Source organism: Pongo abelii, chromosome 1 (genome assembly GCF_028885655.2).
Source record: "Pongo abelii isolate AG06213 chromosome 1, NHGRI_mPonAbe1-v2.0_pri, whole genome shotgun sequence".
Taxonomy (NCBI): Eukaryota; Metazoa; Chordata; class Mammalia; order Primates; family Hominidae; genus Pongo; species Pongo abelii.
The window spans coordinates 224,667,342-224,685,014 of NC_071985.2; the positions used below are offsets into that span (position 1 = coordinate 224,667,342).

Sequence of the window (17,673 nt, forward strand, 5' to 3'; positions counted from 1 at the left end):
TCACCTAGGCTGAAGTGCAGTGGGGCGATCTCGGCTCACTGCAACCTCCACGTCCTAAGTTCAAGCAATTCTTTTGCTTCAGCCTTCCCAGTAGCTGGGATTATAGGTGAGTGCCACCACGCCCAGCTAATTTTTGTGTATATATATTTTTAAAGAGACGAGGTGGTATCACCATGTTGGCAGGCTGGTCTCAAACTTCTGGCCTCAAGTGATCCACCCACCTTGGCCTTACTAAGTGCTGGGATTACAGGTGTGAGCCACTGTGCCCACCCAGAATTTCCTTTTTTTTAAAGGCTGAATATTATTCCACTGCTGTATACACCACATTTTATTATCCATTCACCCATTGATGGACACTTGGGTTGCTTCCATGTTTTGGCTGTTATATATAGTGCTGCTATAAACATGGGTGTACAAATATTTGTTTGAGTCCTTGCTTTGGATTCTTTTGTGGAATCCAAGTGGAATTGCTGGATCACACGGTAATCCTATGCCTAATTTTTTGAGAAACCACTAGGCTGTTTTCTATAGTGGTTACACCACCTTATATTCCCACCTGCGATGTAAAAGGGGTTCCGATTTCTCTATAACCTCGCCAATGTGCTTTTCACAAAAAAAAAAGTTAAATATTGTTTCCGATTAAAAGCGACTCAGAAAATCCTAAAAGGATTGTATGGAACATTCTTTAGAGGCATTTTTCCGCAGCAACGCAGTTATTCAAGTTGGTTAAATTTACTCTCTTCAATGGTTCAATTTCCATGGTATCCAGTAGAATTTACATTGTTATATTATGGTCTTCTCTAATTTAATCTCCTTTTCTTATTCAGGATTTCTCTTTACTAGTAGTACCATCCATTTGATAGCACTTAAGGTTGATCTAGCTCACAAATAATCATATGCTAGTCAAAAGTTAATAGAATGGCTGGGAGCAGTGGCTCACGTCTGTAATCCTAGCACATTGGGAGGCCGAAGCGGGTGGATCACTTGAGGTCAGGGGTTCGAGACCAGCCTGGCCAACATGGTGAAACCCCATCTCTACTAAAAATACAAAAACTAGCCAGAAATCACTTGATCACAGGAGGCAAAGGCTGCAGTGAGCCCAGATCATGCCACCGTACTCCAGCCTGGGCAACAGAGCAGGACTCTGTCTCAGAAAAGAAAAAAAAAAAGTTAATAGAATGTTTTACCTTCATTATAACACACAGAAGGTATGATGAAAAGATCTTTCACTTCATGGAAAAGATGTTCCTATAAAGTTAATAGTAAAGTAAATCCTGTCAATTCTATTTCTATGTCTTCCACTTTCTCCACAGGGAAAGTTTCCCAAATTAAGCTGGTTTTTGGTGCAAAAGAGGTACAGCTGACATTCTGGTCCACAGCATACTGGATAATGTTAAAGTTTCATCTATTTCCAGCTCTCCTTCCTCAGATCACTATGTAACTTTTCATGCTCTAGATTCTCTGAATGTATAAAGTAAATAGAATTTTGAATCTTAGCTTCTCTTCTCCTAATTTGTGGATGTTTAAAATAAAGAATATCTGTGCCTTCAAGAGCTAGTAGTAGGCTAGCAATTAGAGGAAAAAGAGTGGAAAGAAAAAAGTAAAACTATGTCTATTCACAGATGGCATGATCTTTTGTTGAAATACTAAAGAATCAGCTGGGTGCAGTGGCTCATGGCTGTAATCCCAGCACTCTGGGAGGCCGAGGCGGGCGGATCACAAGGTCAGGAGATCGAGACCATCCTGGCTAACAAAGTGAAACCCCCGTCTCTACTAAAAATACAAAAAAAAAAAAAAACAAAAACAAAAACAAAAACAAAAAAAACACTAGCCAGGCGTGGTAGCGGGCACCTGTAGTCCCAGCTACTCGGGAGGCTGAAGCAGGAAAATGGCGTGAACCCAGGAGGTGGAGCTTGCAGTGAGCTGAGATTGCGCCACTGCACTCCAGCCTGGGTGACAGAGGGAGATTCTGCCTCAAAAAAAAAAAAAAAAAAAAAAAAAAGCTATTATTTTAAAAAGTAGTAAGCCAGACCTTAGTCCAATTTATATAATTTTTTTTTTTTTTTGGAATGGAGTTTTTGCTCTTGTTGCCCAGGCTAGAGTGCAATGGCGTGATCTCGGCTCACCACAACCTCTGCCTCCCGGGTTAGTGATTCTCCTGCCTTAGTCTCCAAGTAGCTGGGATTACAGGCACCCGCCACTACGCCCAGCTAATTTTGTATTTTTAGTAGAGACAGGGTTTCTCCATGTTGGTCAGGTTGGTTTCGAACTCCCTACCTCAAGTGATTCACCCACCTCGACCTCCCAGAGTGTTGAGATTACAGGCATGAGCCACTGTGCCTGGGCCATTTATATAATTAAATTACATAAAAATATTATGCAGAGACAGTAGTCTTATTTTCTAATCAAATCATTTTCCTTACTGACAAGTGTTAAGCCTAGGCCCCTTTAAGTGATCCCATACAACCTCTGCCTCCTGGGTTCAAGCAATTCTCCTGCCTCAGCCTCCTGAGTAGATGGGATTATAGACGCCAGCCACCACATCCTGCTAATTTTTTTTTTTTTTTTTTTGAGATGGATTCTTGCTCTGTCGGCCAGGCTGGAGTACACTGGCTGCATCTCGGCTCACTGCAGCCTCTGCCTCCCAGGCTCAAGCGATTCTCCTTCCTCAGCCTCCTGGATAGCTGGGATTACAGGTGTGCACCACCATACCTGGCTAATTTTTGTATTTTTAGTAGAGATGGGGTTTCACCATGTTGGCCAGGCTGGTCTTGAACTCCTGAGTTCAGGTGATCTGCCCACCTCGGCCTTCCAAAGTGCTGGGATTACAGGCGTGAACCACAACGAGTATTGCCTTTTTTTTTTTTTTTTTTTTTTGAGACGGAGTCTCGCTCTGTCGCCAGGCGAGTGCAGTGGCACGATCTCGGCTCACTGCAACCTCCACCTCCCAGGTTCAAACAGTATTGCTCTTTTAAGGGTTCAAGCAGTATTGCTCTTTTAAAAGATCAAGCTCTCTGAACTAAAACCTCTCTCAAGTAACACCTTGAAGTGGCCTATACTTTATAATATAGCACATAATCAAGATTTTCAAACGCTAAGTGTATCAAGAAATTGTGTAAAGTTTAGATCCTCTCTGTGGTCCCCATTAATGTACCCTGTTCAGCTTCAGGAGTCATTTAAACACAATTAAGGGAATCTCTGGCTCCAGGAAGCTTGAAGCCGCTCATCCATAATGCAGTAGAGAACTCGTGTCCTCAAGTGACTCAGGCCTGTTAAGAACTTAAGAAAGGCGGTCTCCATAGTTACACATAATAACAGTTGGCAAAAAGCCAAATCTGTTACATAATCCAAACTTCTAACCTAGCTTGATGTTTATAAAACTTTTCTGGAACAATTAAGATCCTACTATAAATGGTACATTTCAGCTGCAAAATCAAGCCCAGAAGGATCGACTCATTTTCCCACAGTCACAAACTTTCATTTAGGAAAAAAATGGGAAAAAAAAAAAATCAGGGTCTTGTTTGTAGCATTTTATTCTCTTCACTAGTTTTATATCATAATATGCATACCACAGACTAATCCAAGACAAATGTCTCATCTGAACACCGCAGTTCCTAAAAGATAGATAGGAGATCACTAACACGTTACTTTTAAGATGAAAAAGGCACTTGAAAAAACAAAGAGGGCTGGGCGCAGTGACTCACGCCTGTAATCCCAGCACTTTGGGAGGCCGAAGTGGGTGGATCACAAGGCCAGGACATCGAGACCATCCTGGCTAATACGGTGAAACCCCGTCTCTACTAAAAATACAAAAAAAAAAATTAGCCGGGCATGGTGGCACGTGCCTGTAGTCCCAGCTACTCAGGAGGCTGAGGCAGGAGAATAGCTTGAACCCAGGAGGCAGAGGTTGCAGTGAGCAGAGATGGTGCCACTGCACTCCAGCCTGGGTGACAGAGCAAGACTCTGTCTCAAAAAAAAAAGAAAAACAAAAAGAATGTATCTCAGCAGTTTAAATAGTAAGAACTTTGCTGGAAAATATTAAGCCAGAAGATTTTTATTTTTTTTAAAAGCAGATACCTGAAATACATATACTATTTATTACTCTGGCAAATTTAATAGCAGATACCTGAATCTGTTAACATATTGCCTTTTTGCTTTTTAAGTAACTATTTTAAAAAAAGATTGGTTCGAGATAGGTTCTTCAATAGAGAATATTTTTTCTTTAACAGAATACTTTTCTTTAACAGAATGAAGAATATTTTTTCTCTGAATTTTGAAAAATAAACTTCCTATAAACAAATTCTGTTCTCTGACAAGTCTTTTAAAGTAGTATTCCCCAAATGAGTGAGACTATTAACAAGCAGACAACTTTGTTTTTGAGACGGAGTCTTGCTCTGTTGCCCAGGCTGGAGTGCAGTGGCGCGATCTCGGCTCACTGCAAGCTCCGCCTCCTGGGTTCACGCCATTCTCCTGCCTCAGCCTCCGGAGTAGCTGGGACTACAGGCACCTGCCACCACGCCCAGCTAATTTTTTATGTTTTTAGTAGAGATGGGGTTTCACCGTGTTAGCAGGACAGTCTCTATCTCCTGACCTGGTGATCCTCCCGCCTCGGCCTCCCAAAGTGCTGGGATTACAGGCGTAAGTCGCCAGGCCCGGCCATAAGCAGACAACTTTTAAACGAATGACCATGTTATTTGCATGGGTTTTTTTTCTTTTCTCTTTTTTTTTTTTGAGATGGAGTCTCGCTCTGTTGCCCAGGCTGGAAGGCAGTGGCATGATCTCGGCTCACTGCAACCTCCACCTCCCAGGTTCAAGTGATTCTCCTGCCTCACCCTCCCGAGAAGCTGGGATTGCAGGCATGTGCCGCCATGTTCGGCTGGTTTTTGTATTTTTAGTAGAGACGTGGTTTCACCATGTTGGCCAGGTTGGTCTCTAACTCCTGACCTCAGGTGATCCACCTGCCTTGGCCTCCCAAAGTGCTGGGATTACAAGGGTGAGCCACTGTACCCAGCCTTGTATGGGTTTTTGAATAACAAAGTGTCTTCCAAAAATGTCAACAGGAAACTAACATGGGCTTTGTAGATAAGACAAAAGCCTGTGCCCTTGTTCTTGTTTGATCACTTACTAGATAAAGACCCTCTCTGTAAACCATCGTCACTGTTGTTAGCTTAGGGATGGTTAATGAAGAAATAGAAAGCTGTACAATAATCCAGGTGAGAGAGGATGGTGGCTTCAACCCACATGGTGGCGGCCTGAAAAGGAGTCACCCTCTTTTAAGCCCCCCAAAGCTTCCTAAGTTGGTATATTGTTTTTATGTAAGTCCTGTGTTACAGACTCTGCCTTTAGAACTTATTAACAGGAAAAGATACACATTTCCCCCAAAGAGTGAGTATGCTTTCTTCACATGAGAATTATGTAATACGATATTCCCCCCCCCTTTTTTTTTGCCTCTATTAAGAGATAAAAGACTTTAAGGTTTAAAAAAAAAAAAAAAACAGTCCCTCTCCCCTCTCCTTCTCTTCGGTCTCCCTCTCCTTCTTTTTTCGGTCTCCCTGTGTTGCCAAAGCTGGACTGTACTGCCGTGATCTCAGCTCGCTGCAAACCTCCCTGCCTCGGGCTCCTGTGATTCTCCTGCCTCGGCCTGCCGACTGCCTGGGATTGCAGGCGCGCGCCGCCACGCCTGACTGGTTTTTGTATTTTTGGTGGAGACGGGGTTTCGCCGTGTTGACCGGGCTGGTCTCCAGCTCCTGGCCTCCAGTGATCTGCCCGCCTCGGCCTCCCGAGGTGCTGGGATTGCAGACGGAGTCTCGCTCACTCAATGCTCAATGTTGCTCAGGCTGGAGTGCAGTGGCGTGATCTCAGCTCGCTACAACCTCCACCGCCCAGCCGCCTGCCTTGGCCTCCTAAAGTGCTAAGATTACAGCCTCTGCCCCGCCGCCACCCCGTCTAGGAAGTGAGGAGCGTCTCTGCCCGGCCGCCCGTCGTCTGGGATGTGAGGAGCCCCTCTGCCCGGCCACCCCGTCTGGGAAGTGAGGAGCGCCTCTGCCCGGCCGCCCATCGTCTGGGATGTGAGAAGCGCCTCTGCCCGGCCGCCCATCGTCTGGGATGTGAGGAGCGCCTCTGCCCGGCCGCCCTGTCTGGGAAATGAGGAGCGCCTCTGCCCAGCCGCCCTGTCTGGGAGGAGAAATTCTTCTGCCTTGGGATGCTGTTGATCTATGGCCTTTCCCCCAGCCCCGTGCTCTCTGAAACATGTGCTGTGTCAACTCAGGGTTAAATGGATTAAGGGCGGTGCAAGATGTGCTTTGTTAAACAGATGCTTGAAGGCAGCATGCTCTTTAAGAGTCATCACCACTCCCTAATCCCAAGTACTCAGGGGCACAAACACTGCAGAAGGCCATAGGGACCTCTGCCTAGGAAAACCAGAGACCTTTGTTCATGTGTTTATCTCCTGACCTTCTCTCCACTATTATCCTATGACCCTGCCACATCCCCCTCTCCCAGAAACACCCAAGAATGATCAGTAAATACTTAAAACAACAACAACAACAAAAAAAACACAGCGAAACTTTTATCTCATGAGAAATCTACGTTATCATCAATAGTTTTCTATCTATCTTGTTGGTCATTTAAATCAATCAAGTTACACATCCATACAGACCTTTTTGGTTTTATTCAGCCATAAAAAGGAATGAAGTGTACTGATACATGTTACAACACGCCTGAACCCTGAAAACATTATCTTAAGTGAAGGAAAACAGGGACAAATAGCTACATCTTGCATGATTCCATTTATGTGAAATGCCCAGAATAGGCGAAAACATAGAGGCAGGAAGGAGATCAGTGGTTTCTAGCGGCTGCAGTGTCACCGCTTAATGGGCACAGGGCCGCTGCTTCTTTTTTCTTTTTTTCTTTTGAGACAGGGTCTTGCTTTGTTTCCCAGGCTGGAGTAAAATGGCGTGATCTCGGCTTACTGCAGCCTTGACCTCCCTGGAATCAGGTGATCCTCCTACCTCAGCCGCCCAAGTAGCTACTGCAAGTGCATGCCAGCACACCCAGCTAAATTTTGTATTTTTTGTAGAGATGAGGTTTTGCCATGTTACCCAGGCTGGTCTCAAACTCCTGGGCTCAAGCAGTCCACCTGCCTCAGCCTCCCAAAGTGCTGGCATTACAGGCATGAGCCACCGCACCTGGCCCACAGAGCTTCTTTTCAATTGACAAGTAGTATTCCATTACATGGATATACCACAGTTTTGTTTATCCATGCCTCAGTTGATGGACATTTGGGTTGTTTTCACTTCTTGACTATCATGAATAATGCTGCTGTGAATATTTGTGTACAGATTTTTATGGACATGTGTTTTCATCTTCTTAGCTGTATACCTAAGAGTAGAATTGCTGAGTTGTATGGTAACTGCAATGGACTGAATATTTGTGTCCCCCCAAACTCTTAGGTTGAAATCATAACTCCCAATGTGATGGTATTAGGAAGTGAAGCCTTTGGGAGATAATTAAGTTTTGAGGTTAGAGGGGCATTCATGAATGGAATTAGTGACCCTCATAAGAACTTTCTCACCCACTTTCCACCATGTGAGGAAACAAGAAGACAGCAGTCTACAACCCAGAAGAGGGCCCTTACCAGAATACTGCTAGCACCCTCATCTCTGACTTCCACCTTCCAGAACTGTGAGAAATAAATTTCTGTTGTTTACAAGCCAAAACAAACAAACAAACAAAAACCTTGTGTTTAAAAGCAGAGAGTAGCTATTATAATGACAGCAGCTTTTATTATTTACATGGAGGGAGGGTGTTAAGCCCTTTATATGCAATATCTTCCTGACATGCCAAAACTCATGCATTCAATTTGTATGGAATGCTTGCTATGTGACAGGCAACATTCTCGATGCTTGGGGACGATTTCAGTAATTAAAAGAAACCAAAGTCACTACCTCCAAAGAAGTCCCATTGGAAGGGGTGGTGAAGAGGGAGAAAAGAATAGAAATAAGTAAACTACACTGTATGTTGATGGACGTAAGTGCTACGGATAAAAATAAAGCAGGAAAGCAGGCTGGGGTGTTGCAGAGAGTTTGCTTTTAAATAGCATGGTCACTGTAGGGTCTTCCTGCAAGGTGATGACAGCGGAAGTCAGCCATGCAGACAATGTCTACTGCAAACACCCTGCGGTGGGAAATGTTTCTGGCCTTTTAAAGGAACAAAAAGGAGGCTGGAGAGGCAAAGGGGAAAATAGGAGATGAAAAGTCAGAAGTAATGGGAAGGGTGACAATCGTGTAGAACCTAGTAGGCCACAGGGATAGCTGTAGCTCTTACCCAGAGGGAGACAGCAACTCTGAGCAGAGGATCTGAGCAGAGGGTTCTCTGGGTGCTCTGCTGAGAACAGACTGAGGGTAGAGGGCAGCAAGCTTTCAAGCCACAGCAGTCAGGAAGCGAATGCACCAATATAGGTGAGATACGGTGGCTTCCATCAGGACAGTGGTGGAGGAAGTAGTGAAAAGGGGTCAGATTCTGTATTTATTTTGAAGGTAGACTTGATAGGATTTGCTGCAGGGCTGAGAAATAAGATCCAAGGATGACTATGAAGCTTGAGATCTGTGTAGCTGGAAAGATGGAGCTGCCTTTAGCAGAGACAGGGAAGACTCTGGGAGCAGCAGGTTTTATGGAGTTCTGTTTTGCTCACGTTACTCTTGGATGGCTAATAAACATCCAAGCTGTCGAACAGGCAGCCGGATGGAGCGTGTGAGGCTCAGAGCAGAAAGGCTGCCAGCTTACAGATGGTATTTACAGCCATGAAACTAAGTGCGCCCACAGGAGTGGCAGTAGCTAGAGAAGGCCACGGTCTGGGCCCTGGACCCTCCAACAGCCAGAGGCTGTAATGCTGCAGCACAGCAAAGGAAACAGAAGCAATAGCCACGGAGGCAGGAGGGTGCAGTCCTAGGAGTCTCTGAGCTGGGAACTGCTGGGCCTTCGTGGAGAAGCAGCAGAGGCTCAGCCTTGTGTCTGGGGCTTGTTCATTTCTTACTTTACTTTAGCGGCTTCAAATCTTTCTTAGAAACAAGGTGGATATACACTGAACATGACTTTGGGCATGTCACTTAACCCTTAACCTGCATGTCCTCTTCTCTAAAATAGAGGTAATGTCACGCCTAAGTACTAATCTGCTAAGGCTGTGAAAAATCAATGAAATACTACCACGTAAAAGGAGTTTTCTTCATAAATGTATACACCTACTATGTACCCACAATTTTTTTAAAGTAGTCCTGTACTTGAAAGTTATTAAATAGTTGTGTGAGAGAATCTTTCTTTTTTTTTTGACACAGGGTCTTATTCCATTGCCCAGGCTGGAGTACAGTGGCACAATCACAGCTCACTGCAGCCTTGATCTCCTGGTCTCAAGGACATCCTGTCTTACGTAAATTGTGCCTAAAAGTGCTAAATGTGTGGTTTTTGCAACAGAGCACCTGCATTTTATTACGTCTTTTTCTAACATTTCCCAAATACATTTTTACAATAAGTAGCTTTCTTGATAAATGTCTGTCTTGAACACAGTCTTGCCCAAGAATCAGTTTCAGAGATCTGAATATCATGCTCAGTTATATTCAACTCCTAAGCTCAGCCTCCTGAGTAGCTGGGATTATAGGTCCATGCCAACATGCCCGGCTAATTTTTTGTATTTTTTGTAGAGATGGGATTTCGCCACCTTGCCCAGGCTGGTCTCAAACTCCTGGGCTCAAGCAATCCATTTGCATTGGCCCCTCAAAGTGCTAGGAATACAGGCATGAGCCACCGTGCCCAGCCCAGAATTTTAAAAATATATAATAAAGCTGAGGAAATAAAGCTTAAATAAAATAGTTCTTGGGTGAAAAGTGCCACTTTACAAACATCCTTCTGACAAAACATTATAACTAAAATTTTACTTAATAACGCCATTGTTTGTATTTTGATGTCAATAAAATAAACTGATTTTAAAAGTATTCATGCCGAGCGCAGTGGCTCACGCCTGTAATCCCAGCACTTTGGGAGGCCAAGGCGGGCAGATCACCTGAGGTTGGGAGTTTGAGACCAGCCTGACCAACATGGAGAATCCCTGTCTCTAATAAAAATACAAAATTAGCCTGGTGTGGTGGCACATTCCTGTAATCCCAGCTACTTGGGAGGCTGAGGAAGGAGAATCGCTTGAACCTGGGAGGCGGAGGTTGTGCCGAGATCGCGCCATTGCACTCCAGCCTGGGCAACAAGAGTGAAACTCTGTCTCCAAAAAAAAAAAAATTAATTAATTGATTAAAGTATTCATATGTAAGTGATGGCTCATTATTGTGTAGCTGTTATTAACCAATGAAGCCGGTGGGACTGTAATGAAAATAGTTTGTCTTTTGTGCGGTGTGGAAGTTGTTCCTGTATTAAAACATGGAGTGGCCTTTTTCCTTTGATTTAAATTTTACTAAACAATTGCCCTAATTGAGGGGAGGGAACAGACACACACAGACACACACACACACACACAGACACACACACAATCTCTTATTGGGGGGGCTGGATTTACTGGAGATTAGAAAGCCATAAGAATCCAAAATGTTCTAAAATCACAAACTTTTTGAGTGACAACATGCTGAAAGAAATGCCCATTGGAGCATTTCGTATTTCTGGACTGGGGATGCTGAACTGGTATGATGAAGCAAATATTCCAAAATCCGAAATCCACATTGCTTCTGGTCCCAAGCATTTCAGATAAGGGACACTCAACCCACATATCTTGTAAAACCTAAAATGGAGAAACATTCCCGTTTACCTTCCAGGCTTGGCCCTGTTGACACCCACACTTTTGGGTAACAGTTCCCCAGTTACAGTAAATCCAAATTCACTAGTCATGAGTTATTTGGCAAGAGGAAGTTCGTTTTGAATGTTACTGAAGTAACATTACCTGTCTCAGTTTCCTTATGTCCAAAACACTGCATGTTCCTTAGAAGAAAGGTGTCACCCGGGACACTGGCACCGCCTAAGCATGTGAAAAGGCAAAGCAGGAGGGGTGTTCTCACAGTCCCATCTTGATGGGGGCCATGGACTCGGATCTGTCCTGAGAGCAAAGTGTCCCTCCACATCTCTGTGCTTCTGTCCCTCCTGTACCCACCCCCAACCTTCCTGCCCAGTGTCTCCACTCCTCTTCTTAGCATTTAATTTAAAAACCTGATTCTCACCCAGACGCAGCGGCTCATGCCCATAATCCCAGTACTTTGGGAGGCCAAGGCAGGCAGATCTCCTGAGGTCAGGAGTTCAAGGCCAGCCTGGCCAACATGGTAAAACCCTGTCTCTACCAAAAATACAAAAATTAGCCAGGCATCGTGGTGCACGCCTGTGATCCCAGCTACTCGGGAAGCTGAGGCAGGAGAATCGCTTGAACCCAGGAGGCAGAGGTCTCAGTGAGCAGAGATCGTACCACTGCACTCCAGCTTGGGTGACAGAGTGAGAATCTGTCTCAAAAAAAGAAAACAAACAAACAAACAGACAAACAAAAACCCCAATTTCTCCTGGAGTCTTGGACACCGATCTCCCTGTTCTCTCGCTGGGCTTCTGATGCTCTCACTTCTCCCTGGCATCTGGTCTTGCTGTTCAGTTTTGCTCAGTAAGCTCAGATGCACCTTTGCACACATTTGGCATGAATGCCCGAGTGACTCATAGTTGGGTTTTACAAATAAAACGTACCTAAAAATAAATTAAGCACTCTCCAACTCATCCTGCCTTATCTAAATTGTGCCTAAAAGTGCTAAATGTGGCCGGGTGCGGTGGCTCACGCCTGTAATCCCAACACTTTGGGAGGGCAAGGTGGGCAGATCACGAGGTCAGGAAATCGAGACCATCCTGGCTAACATGGTGAAACCCCGTCTCTACTAAAAATACAAAAAAATTAGCTGGGCGTGATGGCGGGCGCCTGTAGTCCCAGCTACTTAGGAGGCTGAGGCAGGAGAATGGCGTGAACCCAGGAGGCGGAGCTTGCAGTGAGTGGAGATCGCGCCACTGCACTCCAGCCTGGGCGACAGAGTGAGACTCCATCTCAAAAAAAAAAAAAGACCTAAATGTGTTGTTTTTAAGACAGAGCATCTCCATTTTATTACTTCTTTTTCTAATATTTCCCAAATAAATCTCTACACTGATAGCTTTCTTGATGTCTTTCTTGAACACACTCTTGCCCAAGAATCAGTTTCAAAGATTTGAATATCACGCTCAGTTAAATTCAACTATTATTTATAGAGCATCTCAAAGTAGAAGGTCCTGAGCTAAAAATCAGATATTCAATCAGTTCTCTTCTGAATTTGATTCTACCTTAAGCATAGACTGATAAGCCAAATTTGACTTAAGAATATTTGGCTATTTTATAAGCAAATGAATTATTTTTTCTACAGAAAAAAATAATAAAATGGGCAGGTAGCTCAGGTATAAAACAAATTTTAAAACTCATTATATTAAATATAACTTTTCTATACATTTAAAAATATTTCCCAATAAAAAGCAAAAAAAAACCCGGTGCAGTGGCTCATGCCTGTAATCCCAGCACTTTGGGAGGCTGAGGCAGGCGGATCACCTGAGGTTGGGAGTTTGGGACCAGCCTGGCCAACATGGAGAAACCCCATCTCTATGAAAAATACAAAATTAGCCGGGCATGGTGGCGCATGTCTGTAATCCCAGCTACTCGGAAGGCTGAGGCGGGAGAATCGCTTGAATCCAGGAGGCAGAGGTTGCGGTGAGCCAAGATCGTGCCATTGCACTCCAGTCTGGGCAACAAGAGCGAAACTCCGTCTCAAACAAAACAAAACAAAACAAAACAAACAAACATTTTATTTCTTTTAAAAATATTCACGGCTGGGTGCGGTGGCTCACGCCTGTAATCCCAGCAGCACTTTGGGAGGCCGAGGTGGGCAGATCACCTGTAGCGAGCCGAGATCGCACCATTGCACTCCAGCTTGGGTGACACAGCGAGATTCTTCTGTCTCAAAAAAAGTTAATAAATAAAATAAATAAAATAAAATAAAATATTCACAACTCTTCTGTTGTGCAATTTTTAAAATTTTACTCTACCACCTCTTATCTTCATTTCCCTCAAAAGCTTTGAGCAAGAGCAATGATGTGATGCAACAATTTACACTTGGATTTTTGGTTTGCTTTGCTAGGTTTATTCTAACTGCCCTGGATGATGGTCACATGTACACTGGGACCCCTGCTGCCTGGGGAGCAAGGTCAGAGCTCAAAGGTGTTGGAAAGAAATCTAATTCTTAAGTTAGGACCGAGGCTATGCAAACAGAACACCACATTTGATAAGCCTGACGAACATCCTGCGCTGACAGTGGCGGTACAGGGTGTGCGGGTGGCAGGAGCAGAGAAGACCCAACTTACTTCAGAACCTGAAACAGTCCAGGTGTCACGGATGTTGGTCTCACCATTCCAGCTCCACTAATGGTCCCCAGATGAACCTGAGGATAGTAGACTGTCCGGAGAGCTAATCTTGAAGACTGCAACCGTGTCTTAATGACTTCTAGTGGACAAGTGAAAATAGCACCAACTGTGCCTCCACACCTGTAAGAAGGGAAACCAAAGCACATCAGAGAAGCTATACTATTCTCTACACAATGGAATGCTAAGTTTAGCTTTTCTCTCTTTAAAACTAGAACACCCCGGGCGCGGTGGCTCACCCCTGTAATCCTAGCACTTTGGGAGGCTGAGGTGGGCGGATCACGAGGTCAGGAGATCGAGACCATCCTGGCTAACACAGTGAAACCCTGTCTCTACTAAAAATACAAAAAAAAAAAAAAAATTAGCCGGGCGTGGTGGCGGCGCCTGTAGTCCCAGCTACTCAGGAGGCTGAGGCAGGAGAATGGCGTGAACCCAGGAGGCAGAGGCTGCAGTGAGCCAAGATAGTGCCACTGCACTCCAGCCTGGGTGACAGAGCAAGACTCCGTTTCCAAAAAAAAAAAAAACAACAACAAACTAGAACACAACAAAGGTTAATAAAATTAGTTGAACCTCAGCACTTTGGGAGGCCGAGGCAGGTGGATCACCTGAGGTCAGGAGTTCGAGACCAGCCAGGCCAACATAGCAAAACCCCATCTCTACTAAAAATACAAAAATTAGCCGGGCGTGGTGGTGCATGCCTGTAATCCCAGCTACTCAGGAGGCTGAGGCAGAGGTTGCAGTGAGCGGAGATCTCGCCATTGCACTCCAGCCTGGGCAACAGAGCAAGACTCCATCTCAAAAAAAAAAAAAAAAGTTAAAATCCCAGAGCTAAAGGGTAACTACTATTCCCACATTAGCACATCCTTTGGGGCTTTCCATCCTTGGCATTTTCACCTAACCCCCTTCCCAGTATCTAGGTATACTGAGTGCCCTTTTATGGCAAATTATGCACCTGCTTCATCATTTGCAATGGCTTCATACTATCTCTACCTTATCGATTGACAAGATTTTAACCAATTTCCTACTGTTGGACATTCATATCATTTCCAATTTCACTACCATGCTGCAATGAATACTCTAGAAAAGTATTTTTGCACATTTAAACAAAAATAGTTCATTCAGGTGAAGATACTATTTTGAAAATCAATATTTACCCCAATACAGACCCTTCTTAAAATTTGATTAATTACGTTTGGCCAGGCACTGTGGCTCACACCTGTAATACTACCATTCTGGGAGGCTGAGGCAGGTGGATTACTTGAAGCCAGGAGTTCGAGACCAGCCTGGCCAACAGGGTGAAACCCAATCTCTACTAAAAAAAAAGTACAAAAATTAGCCGTGTGTGGTGGCACATGCCTGTAACGCCTGTAATTCCAGCTACTGGGGAGGCTGAGGCAGGAGAATAGCTTGAATGCGGGAGGAGGAGGTTGCAGTGAGCCAAGATTGTGTCACTGCACTCCAGCCTGGGTGACAGAGCAAGACTGTCTTTAAAAAAAAAAAAAAAATCTGATTAATCACCTTCAACAATGAAGTCCCTGTGTTTCCCTCATTCACAACTAATCAGTTAATCCTGTGTTTTCATTACTCACACTGTCTCTCTGGATCAGGGTTCCCCTAAGCCCATCATTTGAGTATTACCCTTATAACATATTCATATCGAGATATTACCTGAATTACTATTTAAATATTTTTCTTCAAGGCAACTCACTTATTTATCCTAAAATACCTACTTCCATCATCTCTTCAACAATTCTACCAATGAAATAACATGTTTGATGGGCTAGTTATAATTAACAACGTCAAGGGCCATAGATACATCCTCACCCATGCCTACCAGTGACACAGGCCTCACTCTGGAAAACATTGCTCTATAATCTGATGAGTTCCTCAAGATTCAGACCTAGGGCCTTACTTATCTTTCTATCCCTGGCATCAGGGCTCACCAAGTTCCTAAACAGTATTTACCAAGCAAAGAAATTATTCAATTGAGATTTCAAGGAAAATGTCTTCCAAGGTTTCTAAGTATTTGAAAAAAAGTCTTTCTCACTAGACTGGGAGCTCCTTGGAGAAAAGCTGTTTGTACATTCTTGCAACTAGAGTGTAGCAGGCACCTGGCATAAAATAGGTGGGTCAATAAAAACGATAGAGCACCAGCATCTCCGCCTGGGAAAGGCAACAACAGGAAGGAAAAACAGGCCTGGACGTATAGAATGTTTATGCAGCTTCCCTTCTCCACCAGAGGCCAACGTTGGAAATCTAGAAGCAAAGCAAACCTAGTACCTAACACACACTCTGAAAGTAATGAATGAAGTAAAATCCCCATGAGGGATTATTTTATTTTATTTATTTACCTATTTATTTTTGGGGGACAGTTTCACTCTGTCACCCAAGCTGGGAGTGCAGTGGTGCGATTTCAGCTCACTGCAACCTCCGCCTCCTGGGTTCAAGCAATTGTCGTGGCTCAGCCTCCTGAGTAGTTGGGACCACAGGTCCCAGCTGTATTTTTTTGCATTTTTAGAAGAGACGGGGTTTCACCATGTTGGCCAGGCTGGTCTTCAACTCCTGACCTCAAGTGATCCACACGCCTTGGCCTCCCAAAGTGCTGGGATTACAGGCGTGAGCCACGCACCTGGCCTATTTTTAATCAAGTTGTGGGCCTAGCTTAATATTGGTTTGTGTAATTTGCTCCAAGCACTAGAATATATCTAAAGAAAATAGGCTATAATAAGGAATATTTAAAAAAAAGATAGAACTGGCCAGGTGTGGCAGCTCATGCCTGTAATCCTAGCACTTTAGGAGGCCGAGATGGGTGGACCACTTGAGCTCAGGAGTTGGAGACCAGCCTGGGCAACAGGTCAAAACCCTGTCTCTACCAAGAATACACATTAAAAAATTAGCTGGGTGTGGTGATGTGCGCCTATAGTCCCGCAACTCGGGAGGCTGAGGTGGGAGGATGGCTTAAGAACAGGAGGCAGAGGTTGCAGTGGGCTGAGATCACACCACTACACTCCAGCCTGGGTGACAAAGCCAAGACTCAGTCTCAATAAATAAATAAATAAATAAATAAATAAATAAATAAATAACAAAAATAAAAATGATAGACGTAAAAACTTTCTAACCCATGTCTATTCATACAAAATACTCCTACCTGTCATAATAACCACATGCCTAAAAAGCATAACATTTAAAGATACTGAGAAACTTACCAGCTACATAGTAAAATAAAGAAATATCTGAAATCTATTTGTGTTCAATAACCTAACTCCAAATCATTGAAAAAAAGAGCTTCTGGGTAAATCCTTTCATCAGAAAGCCAGTAGGTTCAAATACCATACAGGTCAACCACCTTTGTTTTGTCCCTAAGTAAACTGCACTCATTACTTTGGCCAACTGTCATCCAAGTCTATGCCACTGATCAAAGGATGGTGTGTTCATCCAAAAAAGCAAATGCCCTAGTAACAGCGAATCAGTGACCTCTTTCAAGGTGGCAGGCCACACTCACTTTTTTTTTTTTTTTAAAGAGAGAAGGTCTTGCTCTGTTACCCAGGCTGGAGTCCCGTCTCTACAAAAACAAAAACAAATTAGTCAGGCATGGTGGTGTACACCGGTAGTCCCCGCTACTTAGGAGGATCACCTGAACCCAAGGAAGTCAAGGCTGCAGTGAGGTGAGATGACACTACTGCATTCCAGCCTGGGTGAGACCCCGTCTCAAAAAAAAAAAAAAAAAAAAAAAAAAAAAATATATATATATATATATATATATATATATGTATATAGAAAGACTTATGTATGGAAAGATATATATAGAAATATACATATATAGAAATATATATATAGAAATATACATACATATATATATAGAAATAAGTTGGGCGTGGTGGCTCACACCTGTAATCCCAGCACTCTGGGAGGCTTAGGTGGGCAGATTACTTGAGGTAAGGAGTTCTAGAGACCAGCCTGACCAACATGCTGAAACCCTGTCTCTACTAAAAATACAAAAATTAGCTGGTGGCGTGGTGGCAGGTGCCTGTAATCTCAGGTACTCAGGAGGCTGAGGCAGGAGAATCCCTTGAACCTGGGAGGTGGAGGTTACAGTGAACCGAGATCGCACAACTGCACTCCAGCCTGAGCGACAGAGTGACTCCGTATCAAAAAAAAAAAAAAAAAAGGTTTGTGATGTACTGGAGGCCTTGGAGAATGTTTTTTCATTGTAGATGG

General features: G+C 43.9%; 1 protein-coding gene across 1 annotated transcript in view; it reads right to left on the reverse strand.

The window, feature by feature from the left end:
• Window positions 1-17,673, reverse strand: part of SLC25A33 (solute carrier family 25 member 33) — a 45,986-nt gene that overhangs the window by 18,297 nt on the left and 10,016 nt on the right. Inside the window, exon 2 of the mRNA XM_024235920.3 lies at window positions 13,399-13,578. Coding sequence (XP_024091688.1) covers window positions 13,399-13,578 — 180 coding nt within the window. The remainder of the gene's footprint in view (window positions 1-13,398; window positions 13,579-17,673) is intronic.